The sequence below is a fragment of the Pteropus medius genome, unplaced genomic scaffold, assembly GCF_902729225.1.
Source record: "Pteropus medius unplaced genomic scaffold, Ma_sr-lr_union100, whole genome shotgun sequence".
Taxonomy (NCBI): Eukaryota; Metazoa; Chordata; class Mammalia; order Chiroptera; family Pteropodidae; genus Pteropus; species Pteropus medius.
In genome coordinates this window covers 9,320,119-9,334,629 of record NW_024344378.1, presented here as the reverse complement: position 1 = coordinate 9,334,629, position 14,511 = coordinate 9,320,119, and the positions used below count along the sequence as shown (strand labels likewise).

General features: G+C 45.1%; 1 protein-coding gene across 2 annotated transcripts in view; it reads left to right on the top strand.

The window, feature by feature from the left end:
• ATRNL1 (attractin like 1) overlaps positions 1–14,511 on the top strand; it is a 627,375-nt gene that overhangs the window by 554,574 nt on the left and 58,290 nt on the right. The window contains exon 29 of one of the 2 annotated variants that reach the window (XM_039871112.1): positions 1,445–1,527. The exons of the other annotated variant lie outside the window; for it this stretch is intronic. Coding sequence (XP_039727046.1) covers positions 1,445–1,512 — 68 coding nt within the window. The 3' untranslated portion in view covers positions 1,513–1,527. Of the gene's footprint in view, positions 1–1,444; positions 1,528–14,511 lie in introns of those variants that run through there. 2 annotated transcript variants of the gene reach the window in all.

Here is a 14,511-nt window from a genome sequence, read left to right as displayed (position 1 = left end):
CCATTTCCCAGAGGAGGTGCTGCCTTCTTTAAGATTTATTCCTTAAGTGAAAAATCAGTATGGAACCTAGAATCTGCATTATGAACTGTCCCAGGTCCTTCTCCTGTAATTGCTTGATACATTTGGAATTCCATAGCATCTGAAAAAAGGAATTTATTTTTCCCTTCTTTCTTTGTTAACCCCTCCTCACCCCGCCACCTCCTTAGCCTCAAAAAGATCCATCATGTTCCTGAAACCACATAGGACATTGTCATTTTTGTCTTTCAGATATACTTAGAAATAAAATTGCAGATGTTTGTGTATTTCTAAGGTATGGCATAATTAAGTCTGAGCTCAGTGAAGGAATTCGAACAAACAATTCCACAATAAAAATAGGTATTTACGTTTATTTACCTGGGATTTTCTTTCAAGGAGCTTAAATTACATTGAGAATTAATTAATCCTGGGTCTGATCGCTGTGATACAGGGAGCTCAGGGAGCAGCTGTCTGATTTGGAAAGTGTGTGCAGGAGATGTGGCGTACCCTAAAAGGACATGCATGAAATATCTAAAAAGAGGGCTGTTAGATATTTTAGATAAAAGGGGGAAATGAGACTTAAGTGGTTTAGCAGTTCAATCTCGGGACCAGAATCCTAATTATTTTCATTAGGATTTAACCAATTCAGGTATCATTATACAGGAAGGGAATTTTGAGTTTGTGACTTATGAATATAAATAAAGGATTCTTGAGACTCTGTTTCAAACTTAGGAATGAGAGCTAGAGGCACGTTCACCATCCGGTAGCTCCGCCCTGAGACACACGGTAGTGAGAAGGTGCCACGTGGTGGGGTTGGAAGAGAAATTTAAAGTTGTTCCTTGCTGCGAAGAACTGGTGGGTCCTTGGTCACCTTCTGGAGGTTGTGGCTGGACTCCGGTCCTCCGTGCCTTGTTCCTATTTCGCTGGGTCTTATCCTGAAGATCCTGTTTATTTTATATCAAACAAATTGCTTTGTTGAATTGTGTCTTACACAGTGGCTTGCCCAGCTCTTCCCCAGATTATAACCTCTCAGACAATAAAGCTTGGTATTACCACGGCTGCCCTAGGTTTGCATCAAGTCAAATTACATTACAAAGTTGCTGTGAGAAGCATTAGAATTCTTTCCTACAACTCTAGTGTATTCGGCTATAAATACTAGACAACCTAACAGAGTGCTAAACCATAAGGAGTTTATATTTCACTTAACAAGAAAATCCAGCAGTAAGAGTCCTGGGGTTTTGATGGCTCAAAGATGTTCCCTCCTCCCCATCCTCAGCGGATGGGCTTTTATCCTCGTGTGTTCATCTTGGTCGCAAGATGGCTCCCTCAACTCAGGGCCTCACCTCCACACATAACACTGTACAAAGCAGGAAGGGAGAGAAGGGGGCAATATTACCTTCTCTTTTAGAATTCTCTTGTCTTTCATCAGGAACAAAAATCTTCCTCAGAAGCCAACTCAGCTGGTCAGTGGATCTTCTCTTAGCTTTCACTGGCTAGGACTGTGCCTAATCTGGACCAATCCCTGGCAAGGGGCAACATGAGTACCATCCAAGGAGAAGAGCATCCGCATCACCTGAGAGCTTCTTAGACTTGCACCCCAGACCTGGTAAACTTGAATCTGCATTTAACAAGAGCTCCCCTGTGTTCAAGTGGACGTGAATTACAGATGCTCCCGCTTTAAACCAATGATGATTCATTCCCTGGGGATGGACAACTTGGGAAAATCAGGATTGTTTTAGCAAGATAGGTGGGCATGGCTTTTGAGTAAGCAACTATCAGTTTCTGCCAAAATCTTCTAATCCCTGAGCACCTATACTGGGATTGTCATTTGTTTTGGTGACTACTACGTTTTCTCTAAAGTGCTCTGAGAAAAAAAAAAAATGCTGGCTACTTATGTAATATGCTAACCCAGGCAATGGTTTTGGTTCACATGAGTGGCCCTGCAGCTCTCTCCCTTGTCTGCTGGTCCTTGGATCAAATCAGTATTTGATGCTGAATGCTGATGTGTCATCCACTCCCTTTGGCAGGAAGGATCACTTCCTGCGTAGGATCTAAGCTGAAACTTGTCCTGTGTCGTGGTAGGCTAAATGAGAGCCCCTAAAGATACGCATGTATCTGATCTCTGAAATCTGTGCATGTTACCTTAGATGGCAAGAGAGACTTTGTAGATGTGATGAAGGCAAGGATTTTGAGATGGGAAGATTATCCTGGATATCCAGCTGGGCCCTAAATGTAACCACAAGTGTCCTCGTAAGAGCAAAACAGAGGGAAGTTTGACTTCGGAAGAAGAATAGGCAGTGTGACAACAGAAGAAAAGATTGGAGTGACGTGGCTACAAGCTAAGGAAAGCCATTGGCCACCAGAAGCTGGAAGATTCTCTTCTAGAGCTTCCAGCAGAAACCAGCACTTCCAGCTACTTGATTTTACCTCCATAAAACTCATCTCAAACTTTTGCCCCCACCCTGAACTTTAAAAAAAAAAAAATACATTTCTGTTCTTTTAAGCCTCTAGGTTTGTGGTTAATTTTTTACAGCAGCCACAGAAAGCTAATACGCCCGCCTTACAGTGCCTAACATTCCTGTGCCATAACTTTAAATCCAGCAATATTACCTTTTTTAATATAGCTTACAGATGGAATTATAGATTAAATTTTTATAAGACATTCAAATATTGTTAAAATAAGATCCTGGTTAGGTTAGAATAAGAAATTAGACCCTAGGAAGCCTAGAGAGGCAATTACTTGTCCGTTGTAGTTGTAGGTCCTTGGTCGCCATCATCATCTTGCCTGGCAGCAGAAAGGGCTTGAGAGTAAAGGGAAGGAGGGAGAGAGAGCCTGAGATTAGCACCCCCCACCCAACACACACACACAGCTTGACTTGACTTCAGCAGCTCGTATAGAGTAGAAAAAAAAAGGAAGCACCATTAGAAAACCAATTCCATATATGCTTTCCAGATTTCATTCTATAGTGAGCCCTGTAAATTTCACTTTTCTCCACCAAAACCATTTGACAAGACGATAAAGACTGAGAAAGGTCAAAAGCAGAAGCTCTGAGGAGACTAAACATGCCACTGAAATGAATAAAAGGTGGTCATTAGCTGCCTCGAAGAGACATGAGATGGATCTGGAAAAGACTTAAGGGGGATGGAGGTCTTATGCAAAGCAGAGACTGCAGCCAAGTGGGCAGAGGCCACAGCTCAGGCCAGGGGGAGGCTGCACTTCTGCAGACAGTGGGGCCTGACCTCCTGCACGAACGAGGACCCACTCCTGGCGTTGGCACGTTTGTGCTGAGGGAGGCTTTTAAAGAAGCTCTTTGGACAGTGTTCATCTCAGGCCATTTGGATGGAGATGGATGAGGGTCTGAAGTGAGGCCGACTAATGTGAGGAATCATTGTTTTCACTGCTGGGAAGGAGGGAGAAGAAGCTGTCACAATCCTGCAAGCACAGCTTCTTCTCAGAAATGAGCTCGCAGCCCTGAAGTCTGCTTCTTAACTCCATGTGCTGCTTAACAGTGCTAATAATGCCCGGCTCACTCTTGCCACTTAGTCCACCGTTGGTGAGTCACTGTCACTGCAGTCCAGGGCCATCTCCCCTCCACCAGTCCTGCTGGGCCCAGAGTCTCATCCCGCATCCTGATTCCTTCATTTAGAAAAAGCCAGCTTACCTGTCAGAGATCAGCTTCCTCGTGGCCATGGCTGGGCCTCGGGGCGTAAACTTTCACCAGTGGAGAAGGCCAATACGTGAAACTTACTGGGTGGGTTTCTGTTTTGTTGTTTTGGACTGTGACATTAAAATTCTGTTATTTTTATCATCTTGGTGATGTGCCTTCCTGAATGAAATAGATCTTCATGAAAAGCAGACCTTGGCTCCTTATCTCCAGAGAAAGAAGAACCGAGTGAAATACAAAAAGAAAGAAAATACATAAATATTTAGTTCTATATTTGGAGATTTCTGTGGTCTAAGGCCTAGCACTCAGTAGGTTTGACAGAATATTTAGCCAATAGGCTCCTGCCCACAACCATCGTCAGCCACAGCCAGAGGCCGTGATAGATGCCTCCATGGAAGACAGAGAGAATCTACAGAAAGAGAGAGTTGGATGAAGAGTCAACACCCTTGTTCTTCTCTTTAGACTGAGGCCGAAGGGCATGTGAGAAGTGCATGCGTACACACGTACGCTTTGGGGGTCCTAAGATCTTGACTATTGAAAGCGGCCTGTGGATTGTTCAAGTCCAAGGCCTGTGGGGGACCAGCTGCCTCAGCAGGCACCAATGGGTATAGGCGCTGGTGGTCAGAGCAAAATAGTGTGGCAGCCCTCACCAGAGATGCCACCATGGACAGAAAGCAGTGAGGGACAGGGAGCATCTTTCCCACTGACACGGAGGCACACCTCATCCTTCCCATCACCTGCCCATGAGAGTATAGACATGGCTCAAGGGACTGAAATAACTGGAAATTCTAAAGGAGACTTTCAAGTAGCCAAGTTTCCTCAAACTCTCCCACAGTTGGAATGGAAGCTTGAGACAAAAGTAGATTGAGTTAGAGAGGCATAATTGCCCTTTTACACATGTGGCTTCTGAAGTATTATACACAATATGCCAAGTTTATTCCACCTACCACGAACTAAAATTTTACCTTAAGCTCTAGTTTCAGCTCACTGTTTAAATAGAGTTCAGTTGGACATTTTACCCACTTTTATTTCTCTATCCTTTGCAGCGGAGCTGATCTGAACAGATGTTGGCTCTACCGAATGGTCTCATTCACCCCATGAACTCATTGAATGTGGTTCGTACATAACTAAATGTATTCATCATACACATAGTTAGCCATCCAAAGAGAACAAACACTTATTAAGTACTCGCTCGGATGCCATCGTTCTAGGAATGTGCTATGTAGTATCTTACTCCATTCAGCTCCTCCCAGTCACCTGTGATATGGCCGCTGCTGCCCTCCACTTACAGTGGAAGAAGCAGCTTTGGTGGTCTGCCTCACAGTGCATGGCTTGCACTGAACTGCCTTGCCAAGTAAATTCAGAAGTCCCCTGAATAGAAGAAGATTCATAGGAGACCTAAAAGTTAGAAGGTAGAAAAGGCTGATTTTGAGCAAATTTAACTCTTGACCCTACCCTTTCCCCTCTGCCTCCATTTCCTCCTCTGAAAACCCAGCCATCAAAGAGGTCTGGCAAGGGTGGAGAGCTTATGATGAAAGGGCATTTGGGCAACAGATCCAAAAGGGACCATGGCAGTCAGTCCCAGACCACTGTTCTCTGTAACAGAGAAGAGGGTACCAGTGGCTTCTTGCCTGGCACTGGCAGCATCCTTAGCAGTCCCAGGAGGCATAGAGTTCTGGAACACTGTGCTGACCCTGCCAGTGTGCCCAATCCGGTTCATCTGACCTGTGCCCCTTAGAGCATGGAGAGGCACCATAACATAGTGGCTAAACACGTGGGCTCTGGAGCCAGGTAGCCTGGGTCTGTATCCTAGATGGGCCCTGGGCAAGTCATTTAACCTCTCTGTGCCTCAGTGTCTCCATCTGCAAAGCAGAGATAATAGCAGTATGTACTTCAAGGCATTGTGGGCATGAGCGAGTGAGTAGTAAGCATAAGGTGTTTAGGATAGCGTCTGGCACATAGTTATTGCTGTGAAGACATTGGCTGTTATTATTAAGTGGTCTTGGGACCGGCTGACAGGATTCACCAGCTCAGAAGCTGGGAATGTTTCCCCAATGAGCCAGTTCAGAGTCTAACTTACAAGCTGGTTTCCTTGTTATTCTGTAATGTCTAGTAATGTAAGAAGGTCTCTCGAGTAAAATGGGACCTCTAATGCATCTTTGTTTTACATCTTTGGAAATTGGGAATGGCAAGACCTCGTTTGCTCTGACACAGCCCAGGAGATAATTACTCAACAGGCTTCAGAAAACAGGCATTTTCTGGGCCATCAATCTGCCACTCAGGCTAAGAGAATCAAGGCAGGTGAATGGCACCATCTATTCCAACAAGGAAGGTAAGAAGCCGACAGGTGGAGCACCTGCTCTGCACCTGGCATTATTCTCCCCCTCGCCCTCCTGACACCTTTATGTGACATATTTTTGGCCTTTTTTTTTTTTGCAAACAAAGAAATGAAAGGCCCCAGCAACCACAAGCTAAGGATTCACTTAGGTCTTTCTGGCTGATATGCAAAAAAAACAAACCTCTCCCGACACCTTCTTTATCTTTTGGGTTTGAAAAACATCTCTCTTTATCCTATTTTTTCAGGGATCTGGCCCTCGGCCACTCTCCACTTCACCGCTTGCTCTTCCCGAGCCTTTTCCTCCCTTCTTTGCTCAGGACGACCCCTCATTTCTGTTTAGTGGTATTTGGGACCCCCTGTTAGCCTTCTCTCTTGTCCTCTCATTCTTCCAGGAACCGCGGCAGGAAAACCTAGTAAAATCACTCACAATAGTCTATCAAGTGGGTAAAATATTAGGTCCCCTAGGGACATTGCATATGCCTCAACCCAAGGGGGTCTGCCTCTCTAGAGGCTGAGATTTCATCTGGGAGTTGGTAGTTGAGGAAATAAATGGAAATGAGACATAATCAGTAAATAGTGGGTTCTGAGATACTGAACAGTCTGATTAAATGGATGTCACATGGAAAATCATAACCCCACAGATGGTCAAAGAACAAAATGCGCAGTGGAATCCAGTATAACCACAGCTTCCAACACAGAACCAGAAATCCAAGAGGTGCCATTTCCGAGTAAAAGAGCCAGGCATGGCCCAAGCGTCACTGACTGCCACCTCCCCTACTCATTTCAGTAATGAGGTAGGGAAGGTTTGTGCTCTAGAAAAATGTTTTGGTACATAAAGTCCCTTTATCATTTTCTCAAGTGAACTTCCCCCCACCTTACTCTAGTAGCCATCATTTGCACACACACAGCTAATCTCGGCTTGGTCCTGAGGGTGCCAGCAGCTTGCTCTGTGATCATAGATCAGTTACATCTGCTGAATGAGTAGCTGTCTGTCTGGTTAGGAATCAGTTACCTCTCCTTTCGTGTTCTCCTCTGCAAAATGGGAGTCTCGGGGAGAGCCGAGGCCACTTTCAGTTCCAACGCACTGTAACTCTCTAATTATAATGAGCGGGTTGAACCCTAGTGTCTTCATGCGTTTGGGCTGTTAAAAGAAATTAAAAGAAAATACCATAAATGGAGTGGCTTATAAACAATAGAAATTTATTACTCACAATTCTGGAGACTGGGAAGTCTAAGACCATGGCCCTGGTGGATTCGATGTCTGGGGAAAGCCTGCTTCCTAGATGGCTACCTTTTCTCTGTAACCTTAGATGGTGGAAGGGACCAGCTAGCTCTCTGGGGTCTCCTTCACAAGGACACTAATTCCAATCATGAGGGCTCCACCCCCATGGACTAAGCACCTCCCAAAAGCCCCACCTCCTAACACCATCAACTACGGAGTTAGGATTTCAACATATGACTTTTAGGATGACACAAAATTCAGACTAACACCTGACAAGGAGAAGATCGTGACGTCAGCCTTGAGTGAGTGCTGTCAAAGTGTTGATTAGAGCTAAGGCCGAGTAGGAGAAATAGCATGTTCCATTTCTATGTCCTTTCTACCAATCCCTGCACCCCTGGGCATCCTAAAAAGGGAAACTAACATAGACTGAATGCCTACTATGCACCAGAGCCTTTTCACACCTATATCCCAGTCTTTGGAGATGTTCGATGCTGGTCCCCCACACTGCGGGCGGACATCAGGAAAGTTCCTCGGGTTGTTCTCACCTGGGGTTGCCCTATGTGCACCCCACATGCTCAGGCTCTCTCCTCCTCACTTCCACAGCCATTCCTCCTGCCTCCCCCTGCCCTGTCTGCTGAAATGCTGCTGGTATTTCAAGGTCTCCTCAAAAACCTCACAGTACATTTCCCGACAACACCCTCAAGACCAATGCTTCATTTCTTTGGTCTGTGTGCCTGTATGATTTGATTTGAACTTGTACTACACCAATTTGCTGAGTATACATTCATCTCCCCCAGAGCTCCTCGGGCAGTCTACAGAATAGGTCCTGGGTCTCTGGCTGAAGCCACATCCTTCAGCGTGGAGAGCAGGGGTCACAGTTCAGGACAGACCAGAGCCCAGCGTGCTGGTTCAAACCCGTGTTGTGCCGCGTCCTGGCCCTGTGACATTGGGCAAGTCACTTGATCTTCTACACTTCTTTGTGAAATTAGGAAATTAGGAGGTAGTCGTCTTCTCCAATGGTTTTGGGATGATGTTGTAAGTTAATGCCAGTAATGCATAAGCCTTAACAACAGCTATCATCCATCAGCATCTTACATCAAGGTGCCGCTCAGCCTGGAATCCAGCGCCTAGCACAGTGCCTAGCACATAGAGGTCACTCAGCGTTGTTTTGAGGGAATGAAAGAATGAACTGGAGCACCCAAATAAGAACTCTGGGAGACTGAGATCAGAGCCTATTCAGGGAAACGCACCTTTCACCCCTTTCTTTAGTCCCAGTCTGACTCTAACTTGGTTGTAAGGCATTCTTACGACCCAGTTTTGTTGACCAGGATGTCATGTAAATTACTAGTTTGCTTCACCTCATATTGGATTCGAGGTCAGTTTTGCACATCCATGAATCCCTTCACCCATCGGACGTGGCATGTTCACTGAGTCTCTACTACATGCCAAGTCCTTTTCTAGGCACTAAGGATATAGTAGTGAACAGAATAGACAAAAATCTCTTCACGCGCAGGGCTTGCATCTTAGTAGAAAGAGATGGACAATAAATACCGGTAACTAAATAATACAGTATAATAGCAGGTGACAGGGATTACAGAGAGAACCAAAGCCGAGGGAGGAGAGTGGTCCCCAGGAGATGAGCTGCAAGGTCACATTCAAGCGAAAATCAAAAGAATCAAGAAGCAAGGCTTTCTGTCTGGAGGAAGAATATTCCAGGAAAAGGGGCAGTCAGGCCAAAGGCCCTGAGGTGAACATGTACCTGGCTTGCTAGAGACCAGCGCATGTAGAGCTCAGTGAGTAAGGGGTGAGAGGGAGAGAAGTCACATCAGGCAGAGCTGAGCTGCCCCAGAGACACTTTGGTTTTGACTCTGAGTAAAATGGGGCCATCGGAAGGTTTTGAACAAAGCAGTGACATGATCTGACAAAGCAGTGACATGATCCACCATATCAGTGATATTTGTGATAGAGGTATCAAGAAATTAGTCTTATTGTACTTTCAATCAAATCGTATAAAGCAGGTGGCCTCGAAAACTAGCATCAAAAATATTATATAGAGTACAAATACCCAAACTATGCAGTGAAAAGAATTGTGTAGAAATTGTACTATTAGTACCAATTTTCTTTTACAGCCCCGAACTGCTCTAAAAAGTGCTTGTTTCATATACACAGGTCCACAGAACTGAAAAATTTGTACCAAATATTCCGTGCCCACTGCATATGAGCAGCTGTAGACGTTTTCAATAGTCTTCATTACTATTTTTAAATCTTACTTTATACAATTATCTCAAAGATTTTATACTCTATTGAAATACACACACACACACACACAGAGAATTCATCAGGGTACAGCTTGATGAAATTTCTCAAAGCAAACATGCCTCTTTAACCAGAACCAGATAGAGAACCATGTTCCAGCATCCCCAGAGCCCACCTGTGGTCTTCCTATTGCTACTCTACCCTCTCCCAGGGGTGATTCCACCTGCATAGACTCCTCTGGCCTATCTCCAAGCTTCGTTTGAGTGGATGGTGAAGTACGTTCTCTCTCGTGTCTGGCGTATCAACGCTATGATTGTGAGATATATCTATGTTGTGCGAATGAATATAGATGGTCCGTTCTCCTTGCTATGTCATGGTGTGCATGGGCCATAAAGTAGTTATTCGTTCTGTCATTAGCGGGCTCTTTTAGGCCCTTCCAAATAGTGCTGCTATAAGCATTCTCATGCATGCCCTCTGGGGAATGTACGTCCACATGTTGAGGTGACATCATAAAGTACACAGTCAGCTTCATTTCTGAAGTACAGTTTCAGGAAAACACTCTGGCTCACTATGTTAAGAACAGATTTAAACAGGAGAAAGGGCAAAGGTGGACACAAGCCAGTGAAAAAGCTTAGGGGACAATCCTAGATATGAGCGTTGCTTGGAACATAATGGAAGCAGTCAGGGGGTTGGAGGATGGATGTATTTTAAAGATTCCTCACTAAAGAGCTGTGGTCTTGCTGCTGGTCAGTAGTCCAGCACTGGCTTGTCGCTGCAGGAGAGGCACTGTGTCAGGAGGGCACAGAAAAGCATTTCGTGGCATTGCCTTGATGGCTCTCTGGGCTTCTTAATGCCTGTTCAAGTCACAGTCTTTGATGCGGTAGCTGCAACAACTACAATTACCATCTGGACCAAAGAGGAAACCCCCCAGAACTCTCTGGATGGCCCGTGGTAGACGATAAAGCAAGATTAGAGAGGAGCTTTTTAAATGATTTTCTTCCGAGAAAGCCTTCTGCTCACAGTGACGTGACTGCCATTCAGAGTTACAAAGATTCGTCTATAAGATTCTTTGCTCATGTCTCAAAGAAACTGACCTATAACCTTGTCCGTGTGTAGCTTATTTTCCAAGCATTTCATAAAAGCAACCAAAATTCACCGTGGTCTAAAATTCTTGGCCCTTTATAAGGCTCTGGCAATTCCTTCGATGTGCTTCTTCCTACACACAAGCTAACAGTTCACTTTACCATCTTGACGGTTGAGTATCCAACTTCCTCTTCACATCCTCACAAGAATTCAAGTTCACAGGCATCTAACATGACAAATGTGGAACAATCTCGAGCTCTCCCACCTCCATGCTGCTTCCAGCACTTGGACTCATATCTCTCCACTTCTGGGTTTTATGAGAAAGATTCCCCCCTCTTTGTAGACCATAATTTTTATATAACTTTCTGGATTCTTCTGAAAGCAGTGACCTTAGGACAGCAGTCGATTTTGTTTTTCCATCCCCAACAACTCTTTTTTTATGTTAACAGAACTATTTTTCAACCGGTTTCTCTTTCACATAAGACAAGACCTCTTTTTCTTCCAAGTAAACAGGGTTACCTACACCTGCTTAACTCAATTGATAAACAAATGCGTGACCAGTATCCTTCAAATACATAGCCTATACCACTTGACTGCCAACACAAGTGACATCTTTGAACTAAATCTAATAGAGAAAGATTGGAATAACTGATTCCTGTGTGTGTGTTTTTTCCTTTCTTCAGATAAGATGAAACTTGAGCCTTCAGACAACCCTGTCATTGATTTTTAGTCTTTTATCCTCCACGAAAGTAGCCCCCTTGTTCCAGGTTTAGCAAACAGCAAACAGGTTTTGCTTCTATATGCAGCCTTGCATGCTCTCTCTCTCCCTTCCCCTGGGTTCGGGGTGGCACAGTCCCTGGGGATGCCAGACAGGTAAAGAAACTGGCCTTGGAAATGCCTTCACCCGCTGGGCCCCTGGTTACAACACAGTGGACTTGGGGGCAGCAAGTTGGAAAGAATGCACACGGTTTCTGCTAAGTACAGCTGTTAAAAAGTAGTGAAGTGTGGTATTCGGTGGATTTAAACACATAGATAATATGCACCAAAAGATGGGGACGTATTCGATTATTAAAGACCAATGACATGAGCATTGACGAATGAGCTCACAGCACACCCAGTGCAATGATTGGAAGAGGAGCCCAAGAGGTTATCCTGCACATGGACCATTCATCCGAGTCTGCTTCTGATAAACTGTCCCTTCTCCCAGGATCCTTCCAAGACTCCAACTCCTCCTCGGGACCCCTTGCGAAAGAGGAATAAGCTAATTATTCCTCTGACCCTGGAGCACCTCTAAATAAGTCAGCCAGGGGGCTTGCCTTCTCTGTCCCCTTCCCCCAGCATCCTCCCTCATTCTGATGATTGTTGAGCACCTACTAAGGATTCAGAACTGTACGCAGAGTCGTGGAGAAGAGGAGACCACAGCTTTAAGCTTTTTATGATTTAATGGTGGAAACCGCTATCTCCCCTGCAATGTGATAAAGCCCTGTGAGGAAATAATCAGAGAAATATTTGAGTGACCCTGACCCCCTGATTGCCTGCTTCGTTGCCCCATCTGAACCACCTCCCTCTGCTCCCATGGGGAGAGGCCAGCTCTCGGAGGACGAGGAACAGCGTGAGGCCTTGCAGTTCTTTCTAAGGATCTTGTCTGTTGCGAAAGAATGTGAGGCCCAGAAAAAAGAAAGCCTACAGGAGGCTCTTTCTAAGGCAGTCAGAATCTCCCCTACTCTTAGCCACCGCCTGTGAGAAGGGAGGCCTGTTAGAGTAAACATTTCTCTATCCCAAATTGCATCAATTTTGGAAACTCTCCCCAGGCCATGCCTCTCCCTGGGAAAAGGGATTTATAAACCCTTGGTCTGAAGTGGCTCTGAGTGCATCTCAGCTCAAGCACTTTCGAAAGGCCCTTCTGGAAGGCGATGTTCAAAAATCAGATCTGCAGAAGCAAAAAAAGCTGATGCCCTGGGTGAGTCGGGGCTCGATTCTGGTCTCCGTGGGATCCACATCTCAGAAGGGCCCATGGGGCACCCCAGGGCTCTGCAGGGGCCTACACCAAGTCAAATAGTAAAAACTAACAACATGACACAACTTGCAATGCCTGCATCACTATGTGTGAAGGTGGTTGTGTGTGATCTGTGTGTGTGTGTGTGTGTGTGTGTGTGTGACTACAGTGTCAGATTTATTTTCTTTACAAATGTCTGATTGTTGTTTAGTCAGCAAGCAGTTGTTTAGAACCCCCTTTCATCTCAGATTAAGTATTTAGTGTTTCGCAAACTAATATTCGAAGATACTCCTTAGCAGTGCTCTGATTCTTTTGTAATGTGACCCATTTCGCTCTCTGCTGAAAAAACAGCTGTTTGGTGCTATTGTTAGAATAAGTTAAATGGGTGCTACAGGGAGAAAGGGGGTACTCCACTCCCACCCCGAGACTTGTCCCCATAGGATGACTCAGTTCAAGGGTACTTGAGCACTTTTAGGACATCAGTGGTCTGTGGAAGAGCTTGTGGATTTGTCTCTCGACTTCTAGCAATGGTTGTGGCAGCCAATCTTCACATTTCCCGCATCAGTAAACATAGGGCAACTCACAGGGTTTAAGCTCAGGCAGCACTTGACAAATAGGAGTGTTTATTATTCCAACTACACATACCAACAGACATTCCAGGCACGCAAATACAGGTTGAAATTGAGAAAACAATGGGCAGAATTGTGATATTTGAAGCAACTATTCCTATTGCCTAAGAATTTTGGTTCTGTTTTGGGCGGAAGAGTTTTTTCTTTCTTTTTTTTTAATAAGGTTTGTTTCATTTCTATTTTCTTAGCTGGCTAGTTATTAAAATTTTTATTTGGCAACTCTATATGTAGGACACATTCCAGGTTTCTATGGGAGACATAAAATGGCTAAGTTATGGACAATGAATCAATGAATGGATGGATGACAAATGGTTAGATAGAATGATGGATGGATGGATGGATGGATGGATGGATGAGGATGGATGGATGGGGGTGAATGGATGGTTGGATGGATGGGTGGATGGACACTGAATCCCTGGAATGTGCAGGTGTTGGGCCAGAGACCTTCACATTTCCGCCTTTCATCTGCCACTTCTCATGAAGCATCCTAACAGATGAGGAAACAGAGGCACTCAGGATTACTAAGTGAGTGGCAAAAATGAGTCTGATCCCAGCTTAGAGGGCTCTAAGGGACAGTGAGCTCCTGGACTTGGGCAGAATTAGACTTCATTCCGTTCTCCCCTCGTCCTGTCCGCTGGAGGAAGGAACCCTGGCACGGCTGGGCTGCTGAGCTCCGAGGTGCTGCAGGAAGGAGCGGGCAGGTGTATGCAACGAAGGAGTCCCACACCATCTTTCTCTCCAGCTGAGTTTTTCCCCTGGAGCTTCCAAATGATATTCTGATCCCTGACACCTTCCATCTCCTGCATCGGTAATGATGGGCCTCCGCGCCCTGCACTGCTTCTCTCCGATTTCCCTGATCCAGCACTTTTTCCTCGGTGCATTATTTTCCCCCAGATTTTCAAATTCCCCATGGACGATAATCAGACAGCAAGCTCCGCACACTTGGCAAGTTTTGAGTTTTAATAAAAAATCATGTTTATTCCTGTGAAGACTTTTTTCTTTCCCCATGAATTCTCCTAACAAATGCAGTTTTTGCTCAACTCAGGCTTTTTCTTGAGTTATTTTCTTAGCATTGACTCTGTCCCCAGATTCTTTCTGCTCTCATGAGCCTGGAGCCTGTGCTGTGGCTCTGGCTTTGACAGTCCCCGATCCTGGGGGAGACTGGTGTTAGCCCCCTTCTGCTTTTCAGTCCCACTGTGTCCAAAGTGATTTAGAACATCGAAGATAAATGGAGAAAGAAGGAGGAAATGATCCATGCCTCACGAGGGCTGTCTCAAGCCCAGGCTCCATGTACAAGGTACTTTAAT